Source organism: Danio rerio, chromosome 5 (genome assembly GCF_052040795.2).
Source record: "Danio rerio strain M-AB ecotype USA chromosome 5, GRCz13ab, whole genome shotgun sequence".
Lineage (NCBI taxonomy): Eukaryota > Metazoa > Chordata > Actinopteri > Cypriniformes > Danionidae > Danio > Danio rerio.
The window spans coordinates 3080001-3095663 of NC_141025.1; the positions used below are offsets into that span (position 1 = coordinate 3080001).

General features: G+C 33.4%; 1 protein-coding gene and 1 long non-coding RNA gene across 2 annotated transcripts in view; one reads left to right on the forward strand and one right to left on the reverse strand.

Moving 5' to 3' along the window:
• Positions 1 to 14675, reverse strand: part of ca4a (carbonic anhydrase 4a) — a 42126-nt gene extending 27451 nt beyond the window's left edge. The window contains exon 1 of the mRNA NM_001114407.2: positions 14582 to 14675. Within this exon, the coding sequence (NP_001107879.2) occupies positions 14582 to 14642 (61 nt within the window). The 5' untranslated portion in view covers positions 14643 to 14675. The remainder of the gene's footprint in view (positions 1 to 14581) is intronic.
• On the forward strand, positions 13231 to 15354 carry LOC147843789 (uncharacterized). The gene is made up of 2 exons (XR_015490904.1): positions 13231 to 13957; positions 14556 to 15354. It is a non-coding gene; the product is annotated as an uncharacterized LOC147843789 (long non-coding RNA).
• Positions 15355 to 15663: the final 309 nt, after the last annotated feature.

The window sequence follows — 15663 nt, forward strand, 5'->3', positions numbered from 1 at the left end:
AAATTTTAATGATAATAATGATAATAATAATAATTAAAATAAAATTGAATTATAATTATCAGAATAAAGTTAATAATACAATACTACTAATAATAATATTAAATATAATAAATAATAAAAAACTATATATATATATATATATATATATATATATATATATATATATATATATATATATATATATATATATATATATATATATATATAATGCAAAAAAATATGATTTAAATAAATTTTAATTAAAAGTTTTTTTTTGTTAACGGCATCAATGTCTAAATCTCATTAGGTTCATCACGACACCATTATTTTAAGAAGATGTACCTTTAGTGAGACTTTTACAATTTTAAAAGAGTAATAAAGTAATAATAATATAATAATATAATATAATATAATATAATATAATATAATATAATATAATATAATATAATATAATATAATATAAAAATTATGATAATAATATTAATTATTATTAGTTTATTATTACTAAATCAATAAAAATCTAATTAATAATTAATAAAATAATAATAATAGTGTTGGTGGTGTTGTTTCATTTTTTGTAAACATACAGTTGAAGTCAGAATTATTAGCTCTTATGAATCATTAGCCCCCTGTATGTATTTTTCCCCAGATTTTTGAGAGATTTTCAGAGAGATTTTTTTCAACAAATTTTGTAACATAATTGTTTTAATAAGTCAATTTTCAGGATACTATTATTCAGCTTAAAGTGACACTTAAAGGCTTAACTAGGTTAATTAGGGTAAAGTTAGGGTAATTAGGCAAGTCATTGTATAACAGTGGTTTGTTCTAGAGACAATCCAACACTAATATTGGTCTAATAATATTGACCTTAAAATGGGTTCAAAATAATTAAAAACTGCTTTTATTCTAGCAGAAATAAAACAAATAAGACTTTCTCCAGAAGAAAAAACATTATATGAAATACTGTGAAAAATTCCTGAATCTGTTCAACATTTTTTGGGAAATATTTTTTCAAAACTGGCTTTTTGAATTTTGCTGTACTTGTTTGTTCTCAAAAAATGTAGCTATGGGCACGTTTTCCCAATAAGCCCAATAAAAATGAATACAATTTCACAGGGAGGCTAATACTTTAGTTTTCATATGCGTTAATGCTTTATATTGTAGTTTTGAAACGACAGTCTAACAACTTCTCAATGTCAAATGAACAACCAATCAGAAGAAAGTAGGCGGGGCTTCACTCTTCACAACATCTGAGAAGTTGAGAAGTGCAGAGTTGTTGGTTTCATGTAAGTAGTTAAACATTTACAATCTGACATTCGTTTTACAATGGAGCTTTTAAATAATTGATTGTAACATCCAGTGATGCAAAGTTAATAGAAAATATGAAGTGCCGTTTACCAGATTCATAATTCATTGAATGCAAAAAAGAAAGAGTAAAATTAAGATTGATAATTCCACTGAACATTTTAATTCAACAAAAGGTTCTTTATAAGGTTAATTAATAATAATAATATGTATTTATGGCAAAAAAAAACATTATATATATATATATATATACATATATATATATATATATATATATATATATATATATATATATATATATATATATATATATATATATATATATGATAGTCTGCAATATCAGAACTCCTACAGCCTCTTTACCCTTTGTGTATTACTCCGCTCACATACAGCCAGCAAAAAGCAGACACTACAGATCTAAAGTTTAATAGATGCTTGCTCAGCTGTTTAACTGTCAGCTTATGATTTAAATCCGGAAGAAAGTAGTTCCTCATACAAAAGGGTTTTTGAGACTCTCCATGTTTGATTTTGCTTTTATATACACAATTATGCCGTCAAACAGTTGTATAAACGCAATATCACACTCGTAGCAGTGCGATATGGCTGTATATCGGCACTGGTGGGAGCACTAAAGCGCACGCCTCCCACCAGTGCCGATATACAGCCATATCGCACTGCTACGAGTGTGATATTGCTCATATATATATATATATATATGCATATATATATATACAACTGGAAATAATTCTGATTGATTACTTTGCTTTAAATTAATGAATTGGTTATTTGATGTTCTGTTTAGCTAAATAATTTAGTTTTTAATAAATATAGACAAATAAATACGTAAATAAATAAATATTGTCCAAAAGAATGTTCAAGAAAACATTTTGCTGTGTTTTATTCCAGAAACCTTTTCAGACTTTATTTTAAGGCACATTTCTCACTGTTAACAAAATATCAACTGTGATTTTTGCTCAAACCTCTAATTTACTGCTTAATAATAGCTATCAAGGTAGTTAATCTACAATATATACTGTAAAATTTACAGTACCTGCTAGTAATTTTGGCTGCCATTAAGACTGTAAAATTACAAACACACATTAAATAATAACTACAATTTTTATGTAAAAATACAGCACAGTTGTAACTATTAATGTACAATGAGCTTATAAACGTACAGTCTTAATCGCAACCAAATTGTACATTTTACAGTAATTTTACAGTAAAAATTTGTTTTACAGTGTGTCTTTAGGAATTGGATAGGATTATGAATGTATATCTCAATAATAAGCAGGTAATAATTAAGTAAATAGTAGGAATTGGCACTTAAACTAAACTATTACAATTCTCACTGATTTTAGCTAAATCAACCCCTAATTTTTCACTTATTAATAGATATAAAGATAGTAGTTAATATATAAAAATATAGAAAATTTACACTAAAAATTACAGTAACTTACTGGGAATGATGGTTGACATTAAGACTGTAAATTAACAAGTGCACTGTAATTAATAACTACAATCGTAATGTAGAAATATTGCAAAATGTAATTATTTAGTACCGTGTGATTGTAAGTGTACAGTCTTGATGGCAAACAAAATTGCAAGTCACTGTAGATTTTACAGTACATTTTTACCGTACATTCTTAATATTTACACATTATATAAATATATATAATATCTTACAGAGTGACTTTAAGAATAGGATAGGATTATGAATTTATATCCTAATAATAAGCAGGTGATAAAATGGTGGCACAATTCTCACTGTTAATAAAATATCAACTGTGATTTTAGCTCAATAAACACCAAATTTACTGTTTATTTATTACTATTATTTATTTACATTGCACTTTTACATTTTTAGTCTTACTGGCAACCAAACCCCATCATTTACAGCTTATTATTACTTATTAAGGTAGTAGTTGATCTAAAAAATACTGTAAAATTTACAGTAACTTACTGGCAATTTTGGTTGCATTATGACTGTAAAGTTACAAACACACTGTAAATTAATAACTGCAATTTACTGCAGTAACTTACTGGCATTTTTGGTTGCTTACTAATAGATATTAATGTAGTAGCTGCACGGTAAACAAACTATAAAATTTACAGTAAATTACTGCCATTTTTGGTTGCGATTAAGACTGAACATTTACAAACACACTGTAAATTAATATCCACATTTGCAATGTAAAAATACTGCATAATTCTAATTGTTTACTACAGTGTACTTAGAAATGTCCAATCTTAATGGCAACAAAATTGCCAACAAGTTACTGTAGGTTTTACAGCATTTTTATAGATCAACTACTACCTTAACAACTGGTAATAAGCAGTAAATTAGGGGGTATGTTACTGTACATTTTACAGTAATTTGCTTTACAGTGTCTTTAGGAATTGGATAGGATTATGCATGTAGATCTTAATAATAAGCAGGTAATAAACCAGTTAATAGTGAGAATCGGCGCGTTTAGTAATTAATATAATTATTTATTAATTATTATAATTATTAAATAATTAATATAATTATTTTAAGGTATAATTGTCACTGTAAACAAAATATAAACCATGACTTTAGCCCAATAATCCCCTAATTTATTGCATATTTATAGCAATCAAGGTAGTAGTTGTATGAAAAATGTACAATAAAATTTACAGTAACTTACTGGAAATTTTAGATGCTATAAAGACTGTAAATTTACAGGCACAATAATATATATATATATATATATATATATATATATATATATATATATATATATATATATATATATATATTTACTACAGTGTGCCTGTAAATGTACAGTCTTAATGGCAACTAAAATTGCCAGCAGCTGTAAATATTACTGTATTCATTTTACAGTGTGTCTTTAGGAATTGGATAGGATTACGAATGTAATAAACCAGTTAATAGTGAGAATTGCCACTTAAACTAAATATTATAATTATTTTAACAAAATATCAACTAAGATTTTAGCTCAATAACCCCCTAATTTACTGCTTATTTATAGCTATCAAGGTAGTAGTTGATGCATAAAAAATAAACTGTACAATTTACAGTAACTTAAATTTTGGCTGCTATTAAGACTTTAATTTATTCAAACACACTGTAAATTAATTACAATTAAGATTTACAGTAACCTACTGGCAATTTTGGCTGCTATTAAGACTGTAAATTATCCAGCACACTGTAAATTAATTACAATTAGGATTTACAATAACATACTGGCAGTTTTGGATGCTATTAAGACAATTTTAATGTAAAAAAAATTGCATAATTGTAATTAATTACTACAGTGCGCTTGAAAGTCTTTAAAGTCCTAATGGCAACCAGAATTTCCAGTAGGTTACTGTACATTATTTTTCCAGTGTGGCTTTAGGTATTAGATACGATTAATCATGCAGAATTTGTGTTTTATAAGTATCAATAAACAGCCTACATCTTAATAAGTGAGAACTGATACTTAAACTAAAGTGTTACCCTCCCTTCATTTATATAAATAAATACTGTTATTATGTTGTGTTATGTAAATGTTCCGGATGTTCATGCAGCATCCTTAAGAGATATAATTACAGTGTTTTAATGCAGCATTTAAACTGGCTTCATTAGTGGACTGAAGGTGTATTTTAGGAAGCACGCTGACATTCATTAACCTTTAGTTAGACAGAAGCCATTGAAATGATGCATTAATTAAGAGTTAATTACAGTTCACTTCAGCTCAGGTTATTCAAGAGGGACTGACGCTGTGATAAGCCTGTTATCAAGAGCACACAAATCAATGCAACCTTTTAGCCCTGCTTTAACCCCATGACCACTGAATAACTGATGGATAATTATTTTCTAGTGATGATGTGTAGATTAAAGGGGCTGTTTATGTGTGACCCCGGAGCACAAACAAGTCTTAAAGGGACAGTTCACACAAAAAATGAACATTTACTCACTGTTTACATTTACATTTACATTTAATCATTTAGCAGACGCTTTTATCCAAAGCGACTTACAAATGAGGACAAGAAAGCAACTTACACAACCAAGAGCAACAATGAATAAGTGCTATAGGCGAGTTTCAGGTCTGTAAAGTCTAAGAAGAAAAGTATTAGTAGTATTAGTATTTTTTTTTTTTTTTTGGGTACAGTTAGTGTGATATTCAGAGAGGCAATTGCAGATTAGGAAGTGTAGTGGAGACTAAATAGTTGAGTTTTTAGTCATTTCTTGAAGACAGCGAGTGACTCTGCTGTTCTGATGCAGTTAGGGAGTTCATTCCACCAACTGGGCAGATTGAACGCGAGAGTTCGGGAAAGTGATTTCTTCCCTCTTTGGGATGGAACCACGAGGCGACGTTCATTCACAGAACGCAAGTTTCTGGAGGGCACATACATCTGTAGAAGTGAGAGCAGATAAGAAGGAGCAAGGCCAGAAGTCACTTTGTAGGCAAACATCAGAGCTTTGAATTTGATGCGAGCAGCAACTGGCAGCCAGTGCAAACGGATGAGCAGTGGAGTGACATGTGCTCTTTTAGGTTCATTAAAGACCACTCGTGCTGCTGCGTTCTGAAGCAGCTGAAGAGGTTTGATAACTCACTGTTAGCTACTCTTTTAACAAATAACAATTTAAGAATGATAATTATGATGATGAAAATAAGGGACGGAAACCCCTGTGTTTTGTATTATATTTTAATCAAAAACGGTTTAATAAAGTTTTAATAAATACTTTAACTCTCAAGTAACCATTTATAGGAAGGATTACCAAATACCGAATATATATCGTATATCGTCATTCCTCCTAAAAATACTGAGATATGATTTTTTGCCCCTATCGCCCAGCCTTAACATTTAAATAGCAAATGCTCATTAGAAGAATAAGCACAACCCTGTTAGACCATGCACCGAGACACAGCATATTTTACCATCCTTAAAGTAGTAAAAGTGGATTCAGACACGCTCTTAATGCTTTTGCGTCATGAGCTTTAGATTTTGAGCTTAGATCGGTAAAATAGAGCCCCTAGTATAGAAACTAGGCATACTTGTGTACATAGTCACTGTTTACTTAGACCACAGTTGTTTGGAAATCTTTATGAGTTTCTTTCTTCTGTTGAACACTAAAAGAAGATGTTTTGAAAGCCTGTAACCAATGACTTCCATTGTATTTGTTTGTCCTATGGAAGTAGAAAGAAACTCTTAAAGGTTTATAATCACTTGAGAGTAAATAGTGAGTACATTTTCAATTTTGGGTGACCTGTTTAAGCTTCTTGTGTATATTTGTATGCCAACAACATATTGAAGTCATATACTGATAATACTTAGTGTAAATATCATCTACTATCTATTAACAATTAAGTGAACTGTAAACAGCATTTACTGTTTATTAATATGTAGTTTAAATACAATGTTTTAACTAAATGGCATAAACCAAATCATGAAATTTAGTTCATCAGGTCCTTTAGTGCAAAAAGTGCATGACTCCTTTTTAGTGTAAATAGCATCATACTTTTAGTCACACTGCAATAGCATCTACCTAAACACTAAAAGTGTAAATGGCATATACTTTTTATTAGCACTGAGTGCAAATAGCATCCACCATACTTTCTGTTGCTATATTGTGTAGCATCCGATGCTATTTGCACTTAGTGCAAATAGCCGCTGCCATATAAAAAACTGACTCTTATGACTGAATTTATGATCTGCTGTGTACTATAAAGAGTAAGCACTTGTGGCCTGTCTAAAATTAGCTCTTGCATGGTGACTTTTAACATTTTATTAATACAGCTCTTACTAAAGTCTATTAAGTCATAACTAAAACATGCAAATGATATATCAGTCAGGTGTTGCGCGATCATTTATCATCACCAGCATCATCATTCTCAACACTTCCAATCCAGTTTACCTCAAACAAACACACAGTCACACAATACCAGCTTAATCTCCATTTTCAACACTTCGTCTATTGTTTTAGCATTTCAAAGCGAACAAAGTGCATCTTGTCCACAGCTTTTTATTTGTAGAATGATTTCACAACAAAGCAGCTTTAAGGAAAACGTGTGTGTCAGTGTTTGAACGGCTTTACATCCTATTGAACAGGAAATATAACATCTAACAGGAGATTATCTTTTAATGTCTTTAAAGCAGAGCCATTCATGCAGGTTATTGATAATAGATTACACTTGCTTTTGATTTGTAAGTTTCACTAGACTACCCAAATGCTCCAGTGGACTAAACAGTGACCTCATGCTTTTATTTAGTTAGTTTTTCCATTAAACAAAGACTTTTTATAGTGTTTTAGGGCATAGTACACTCTAAATTAAAATCTACTGACATTCTGTTTAATTGGCTATAGTTGATTTGACATTTTTAATTTCAGATGTCACCCAGTGGAATGAACCGCCAATTATTCCAGCATGTTTTACGCAGTGGATGCTCTTCCAGCTGCAACCCATTACTGAAAAACACCCATACACTCTCATATTCACACACACACTCATACACTATGGCCAATTTAGTACATCAATTCCCCTATAGCGCATGTGTTTGGATATAATTTTATTTATTTACTACAGTGCGCCTGTAAATGTACAGTCTTATTGGCAACTAAAATTGCCAGCAGCTGTAAATATTACTGTATTTTTTTTACAGTGTGTCTTTAGGAATTGGATAGGATTACGAATGTAATAAACCATTTAATAGTGAGAATTGCCTCTTAAACTAAATATTATAATTATTTTAAGGCACAATTTAATATTAACAAAATATCAACTAAGATTTTAGCTCAATAACCCCCTAATTTACTGTTTATTAATAGCTATCAAGGTAGAAGTTGATGTATAAAAAATAAACTGTACAATTTACAGTAACTTAAATTTGGACTGTGTAGGAAACCGGAGCAGCCAAAGAAAACACACACCAACACGGGGAGAACATGCAAACTCCACACAGAAACGCCAACTGGCCCAGCCAAGGCTCGAACCAGCGACCTTCTTGCTGTGAGGCCACATTGCTAACCACTGAGCCACCGTGACGCCTGACATTCAATTCACTTGGCCACAATTGAGTTAAAATTTTATGAGTTTCATTCTGTTGATCTGAAGAATCTTGGGAATAACCACTGACCTCTATACTAGGAAAAATTACTGAAGTCAATGACTACGTTCATGTTCTGTAGAACATTCATTCATTCATTCATTCATTCATTCATTTTCCTTCAGCTTAGTCTCTATTTCAGGTGTCGCCACCGTGGAATGAACCGCCAACTATTCCAGCATATGTTTTACACAGCGGATGCCCTTCCAGCTGCAACATAGTTCTAGGAAACACCCATACACACTCATTCACACGCACACTCGTACACTACGGCCAATTTAGCTTATTTAATTCCCCTATAGCGCATGTTTGGACATGGGGAGAACATGCAAACTCCATACAGAAATGACAACTGACCCTGCCAGGACTCGAACCAGCAATCTTCTTGCTGTGAGGCCACAGTGCTAACCACTGAGCCACCCATTTTGTAGGACAAAAAACTCAAATAGGAGGCTGAATTTTTTTGAATTTTGTTTTTTGACAACCATCGCAACAGCATGTCCATCTTTGCCTCTAAAAACCAATGCAGAGCTTCTAAAATTAAATTCTGTTCATTTGCATATTAAAACATGCTAATTTTGCGATGGCAGCCACTGGACAATGGCGCCAGTGCTTCACCACACACCAGCTATAGGTGGGGTCAGGGGCGGACTGGGACAAAAATTCAGCCCTGGCACTGTAGCTTCACCAGCCCACATTACCACACAGACACAGCCCCACCCACGGACACGCACATTCACTACTTACATTGGTGAATGATTATGTTAAAACAATCTCTGGGTCAATGCCAGTAAAGGTTTTGGACATCTTCTTGGACACTTTTACTTATACTTTCACTTTTACTATATGCGATTTCATTGGACATGAATCACAGGACTGATTTTTCTAATCTCCATTGACAGGAAAAAATAAAGTAGTGACTGCAGGTTGAAGGAAAGTAGTGGAGTAAAAGTACAGATACTGCACTAAAATTTCAAGTGAAAGTAAAAGTACTAAGTAAATTACAATTCCTGAGAAAAACTACTCAATTACAGTAGTCTGAGTATTTGTAATTAGTTACTTTCAACCCAAGCTCATTCTGGAAACGTAGCCCCGCGGACGTTTCTGGAGACCGCGATTTACGTGGCTGGAGGTACGTACGGACACGTTTAGTTTTTTTCGACGAACGCTGCGGGGCGGTGTGGCGCCGCTTCGCCCCTCCTCTTCGTGCTCGGAAATTTCCGGAAATCAGGTAAGACGAAAAACGGAATCCGAAAAATAAGGGCGAGAATGCGGCGGGATCCGAAAACGCGGTCGAAATCGAAGACGAGGGCTTTTGCTTTTTTTTTTTTTTTCTGGACGGCTTTTGCGAACCGTCGCTCGGGTTTAGGGAAGGAGGAGGAGGAAGAGGAGGGCGGCCAAGTCGGCCGATCCGGTAGCTTTTCGCGCGAGAACGGCGCAGGCGCGAACAGCGAGCTCCCGAGACGAGCCCGAGATGCGAAAAAGCGCGCACAGCGGCCTCTCGCGGATCCGCGAAAACAAAAACCGCTCGAATACGTACCTCCCGGGATGTAAATCGCGGTCCGCAGAAACGTCTGCGGGGCTACATTTCCACAATGAGCCCGGGTTGGTTACTTTACACCACTGCTTATTGTAAAAGCATTCACGCACAAACATAACTTTGTCTAAAAACCAATGCATAATTTCTGAAATTTCCGCTTTGTTGTTCATTTACAAATATCATCACAAGCTCAAAAACAACTATTTGGATTGCCCATGTCAAGAAAAGAGTAATAAAAATGTCATATTATTATCTAATGTGACGCGAACAACAAAAAAATCGCATTCCTATTTGATTCACAGGAACCACAGCAACAAAAGTTCTCCAACCTACGCATAACCTTATTTTTACTAATATCACCAGCCTGATCTCACGAGAAAATATGAGTATTTTACATTTTGTTTGTTTAGTGGCTAATTTGTACGAATTTGTACGAGTTCAGTCGTAAGAAATTTTACGATTTTAAAAAGGAGGCATGGCACCCAACCCCACCCCTAAACCCAACTGTCATTAAGGGATGAGCAAATGGTACTAAATTGTACAACTCAGGCTCATTCTAGAAACATAGCCCCGCGGACGTTACTCAAGACCACAAAATATGTCCTGGGAGGTACGTATTTGTGCAGTTTTTATTTTCGCGAATCTTCGAGAGGCTGTTGTGCGCACTTTTTCGCGTCTCGAACGCGCGCCATTCGCGCCCGCACTGTTCTCGCGTAAAAAGCCGCCGGAGGCTGCTGTCGAGTGACCGTCTGTACAACTGACCGACTGGCTGTATGACTGAATGATTGACAGAGCAGCCGGCCAATTGGCCGACCCAGCCAACCTTCTCCTTCTTCCCTAAACCCAAGCAACGATTTACAAAAGCCGTGCAGAAAAAAAGCCGTCCGATTTTGACCCCGTTTTTGGATTTCATTGCATTCTCGCCCCGTTAAGAACTCGTTCACTTTACCTGATTACTGGAACCGCTCTTCTCCAGACTGGAACCCAGTCGTCGAACACGGCCAGCTCCTCCTTCTCTGGGCCTCCGTTTCGCCGACGTAGCACGACGAGCTAACCAGACAAACTGGTTGCATCGGGAAAGCCCTCCACACGAAGGAGGTGAGCCATCAGCCCAGCTGGCGAGCGCGAAGAGGAGCGGCGTCACACCACCCTGTAGCGTTCGCTTGAAAAAACTAAATGCAGCCATACATACCTCCGGCCACGTAAATCGCAGTCTCCAGAAACGTCCGCAGGGCTACATTTTCAGAATGAGCTTGGGTTAAAATTGTACGAATAATTAATTTAAAATAAAGTTTAAAGTTTAAGTTAAATTATTTACTTAATTTAAAATTGAAATGAAAATGTATTTTGAGTGAATTGAGGGATCAACAAACTTAAAAGCAATACGAAAAAGGACTTTGATTAAGGACTAAATGACTGAAAACCCCTGGATTGTTGTTGTTTGATTCATGAGATTTATTGTTAATGTTTTTTAAGCATTCAATAAAGAAAATAATAATAAGTAAATAAATAAAAATAAATAGATAAATAAATAAATTGTACGAATTAGATTGTACGAATTAATACAAAGTAGCAACCAAATCAAAAAGCTACTAATTGCCATAAGATTGTGTTGGGCATATCACACACACAAAAATTGCATTTTGATTAATATTTAGAATTTCAGTGACCTGAAATCACGGCTCTGTTTTTCATTTACAAATATCACACGCTCAGGATTGCCCATGTCAACAAAAGAAAAGGAGTCTAACAATGTAATAGTATTATCAAATGTGACACTTGCGAACAAAAAAAAAAAAGCGTTCATATTTGGCAGCAACGTAACTTATCGAACTTAGATATGATCTTTGAAATCAACGCATTGTTCATTTTATGAATATCACACTCACAAATTGAGTTTTAATTAGAATTAGAACTTTATTGAACTTTCGCTTATTGTAAAAGCATTCACGCGCAAACAACTTTGTCTAAAAACTGATGCATAATTTCTGAAATCACCGCTTTGTTGTTCATTTACAAATATCATCACAAGCTCAAAAACAACTATTTGGATTGCCCATGTCAACAAAAGAATAACAATAATGTAGTGGCATTATCAAATGTGACGCTCTCGTATTTGATTGACAGTATCCATAGCAACAAGACTTCTCTAACATACGCATGATCACACTCATAGAAATTGCGTTTTGATTAGTATTTAGAACTTTAGTTAACTGAAATTACCGCTTTGTTGTTTATTTACAAATATTAAACGCTCAAATGCAACAATTTGGATTGCCCATGTCAACAAAATAATAATAATTTAATAGCAGTCTAATCTTACGAGGAAAACAAAGTACTTTACGTTTTGTCAGGTTAGTGGCTAATTCGTACGAATTCAGTGGTATGAGAAATGTACAATTTTTAAAAGGAGGTGTGGCCCCGTACCCCACCCCTAACCTCAAACGTCATTGGGTGATGAGCAAATTGTACTAAATTGTATGAATTAGATACGAATTAGCCACTAAATCATAAAGTTACGAATTGTCGTGAGATTGCATTAAATAGTATTATTAAAATTGACACATGTGGAAAAAAAATCGCATTCCTATTTAATTGACAGTAACCACAGCAACAAGACTTCTCTAACCTACTACACATGATTTTCGAAATCAACGCTTTGTTCATTTTACAAATATCACACACAAAAATTGCATTTTGATTAGTATTCAGAACTTTAGTGACCTGAACTCACCGTTTTGTTGTTCATTTACAAATATTACACGCTCAAAAACAATTAAGATTGCCAATGTCAACAAAATAATATTAATAATGTAATAGTATTATTAAACGTCACTTACGAAAAAAAAATCATGTTCCCATTTAATTGACAGTAACCATAGCAACAAGACTTCTCTACTACACGTGATTTTCGAAATCAACGCTTTGTTTATTTTACGGATATCGCACACACAAAAATTGCATTTTGATTAGCCTTTAGAGCTTTAGTGACCTGAAATCACCGCTTTGTTGTATTTACAAATATTACACGCGTTTAAAAACAACTATTTAGATTGCCAATGTCAACAAAAGAATAATATTAATGTAATTGTATAATCAATTGTGACGCTCACAAACAAAAAAAATCTTGTTCCTAATTAATTGACAGTAACATAACAAGACTTTGCAAACCTTTTTGAAATCCGCTCTTTGTTAATTTTACAAATATTGCACATTCAAAAACAAACATTTGGATTGCCCATGTCAAGAATAGCAATAATGTAATAGTATTATCAAACGTGACGCTCGCGAAAAAAAAAAATCGCGTTCTTCTTTGATTGACAGTAACCATAGCAACGAGACAAAACAATCCTACTCATGATCTTTGAAATTTGCACTTTGCTCATTTTACAAATATCACACACAATAATTGCGTTAACATTACAAAACAAAATTAACAATTTTTTTTAGTTTATAGAATTTTAGTGACCTAAAAATCACAGCTTTTGTTGTTCATTTACAATACCATACGATCAAAAACAACTATTTAGATTGCCAGTGTAAGAGTAATCATAATGTAATTAATTATCAAATGTGACGCTCACCTAACAACAACAACAACAACAACAAAAATACTACGAGTGATCTTTTAAAATTAGCGCTTTGATCATTTTTACAAGTATCACACTCAATAAAATAGCCTTTAAAGAACTTCAGTGACCTTTGGCTTACTGTGCAAGCATTCGCGCGGCAGATGATGGACCTCAGCAGATCACGCGCTTACAGCCTGTCTACAGAAATACTCCTAAACCAGCGAAGCCTCCTCGGAAACGCTCCGTTTCTGGCAGGTGCAGCTCATGAGTGATGCGGACATCAGAGCTCCACACGACGGCGTCATTTTTTGGAGCTCGTCCTACATTAGAAAGCGGAGCAGAAAGCCGGTGTCCTTGATGCTCCTTCCAGAAAAAATAACCAGGCTTTCCTCAGGATTTATGATTTTCCCTTACGGACTTCAGATGACAGGGAAGGTTCTTCTAAATTTATAAGATTAATAACCATCCGACAGCCTGCCTATAGGTAAGAGCGCGTGCACTTTCAGCGTTGTAGAGACTGAAAGACTTAACAGATGATAAATTATTTTAATAATCATCATCTTCATCCACTTTATATATGCTGAAAAACCTCATTTGTAAAGTCGCTCCGGATTTAAAAGCGTCTGATAAATGTATGCATGTAAATGTTAGGTATAATAATGTTGTTGTTATTGTTAGCTAGTCTATTTCAGATGTGGAGACAGTCAAAACTCAATAATAAATAATTAAATAAATAAATAAGTAAATAAACATGAATCAAAAACAAATCTGTTCACAAAAATAATGTATTTATTAATTATTTTGCTGAAATGACTGGTGTTATTATAAATACAAAAATACATATACTAAAACAGCATTAGAACAGTTTGCTAATGAATGTAAATCTCCGTTGACATCACTAATTTCGCACAATTAGGGATTAGCTTTAATAAACATTGCGTATAGCCTATTAATGACGCTTAATAAATTAAATGACGTATTCTGATTATCATCATTATTATTTTTATCAACTGATAACTGCACAAACTTTAGATTTGTACATTTAAGTTTAAAGATAAGAACTGATGTCACATGTTTTGCAGCATCATGATCAGTGTGCTGGACTCACCTGCACCGGTGCATGCATGCAGAATCAGAGGCAGAAGATAAGCTGAAAGCAGACACCGCATTGTGATTGTCCTGTGTGTGACTGGACCAAATGTGACCCTTTGAGAGTCTGATCGGCTCTTATATAGTAATATATCTATCAATGGACTGGATGGAGTCTGTTGGTCCCTCCCATTATTGCTGTAATACTTACAGGGAGAGCATCACTGTACACACCTGTCTCCCATACATCGCTGGTGTCTGTCTGTCTATCTATATATCTATCTATCTATCTATCTATCTATCTATCTATCTATCTATCTATCTATCTATCTATCTATCTATCTATCTATCTATCTATCTATCTATCTATCTATCTATCTGTCTATCTATCTATCTATCTATCTATCTATCTATCTATCTATCTATCTATCTATCTATCTATCTGTCTATCTGTCTATCTGTTTATATATCTGTCTATACAGTGTGAATTTGTATGGTAAGCTAATCAACAATGCTGTATTTTTCATAGTGTTATTTAGTATAAATTATTTGTGGGTTTTGCTACTATCTTTTTAATGCCAAACATAATTTCCCATGAGTATTGTGGATACTGATGAAACTGCAAGTTAATGCATTATGTTAAGTAAGTATATAAATAAGACTAATGCTATATTTATAATATGCAATTCTGTACATAATGATCAGGAGCCAAAACAAGTTTGTCAATATAGAATTAAATGTGTGCAAACAAAAACAGAAACAACCTTTAAATTAAATTTATATTTAATAATAGCCAGCTTATGTTGTTTTTAGGTGAAATCTTTATTAATATTGCTCACAGTATTTGTTTGTTCCTCAATGTATTTCAGGGAAAATTAACTACTAAGAAAGGAGGAAAGTATTTCAATAGTAGGATGTGTTATTACAGTATCCCAGAACGTTTAATCTGCTGTAAACAAATACCAATGTATGAGTGTCAGATGAAAATGCACTTGCATTGTTTAAGGATGTTTATTGTCTTTTTAATGATCTATTTCAATAATGCATACATATATATTCATATAGACAGATAGATAGATAGATAGATAGATAGATAGACAG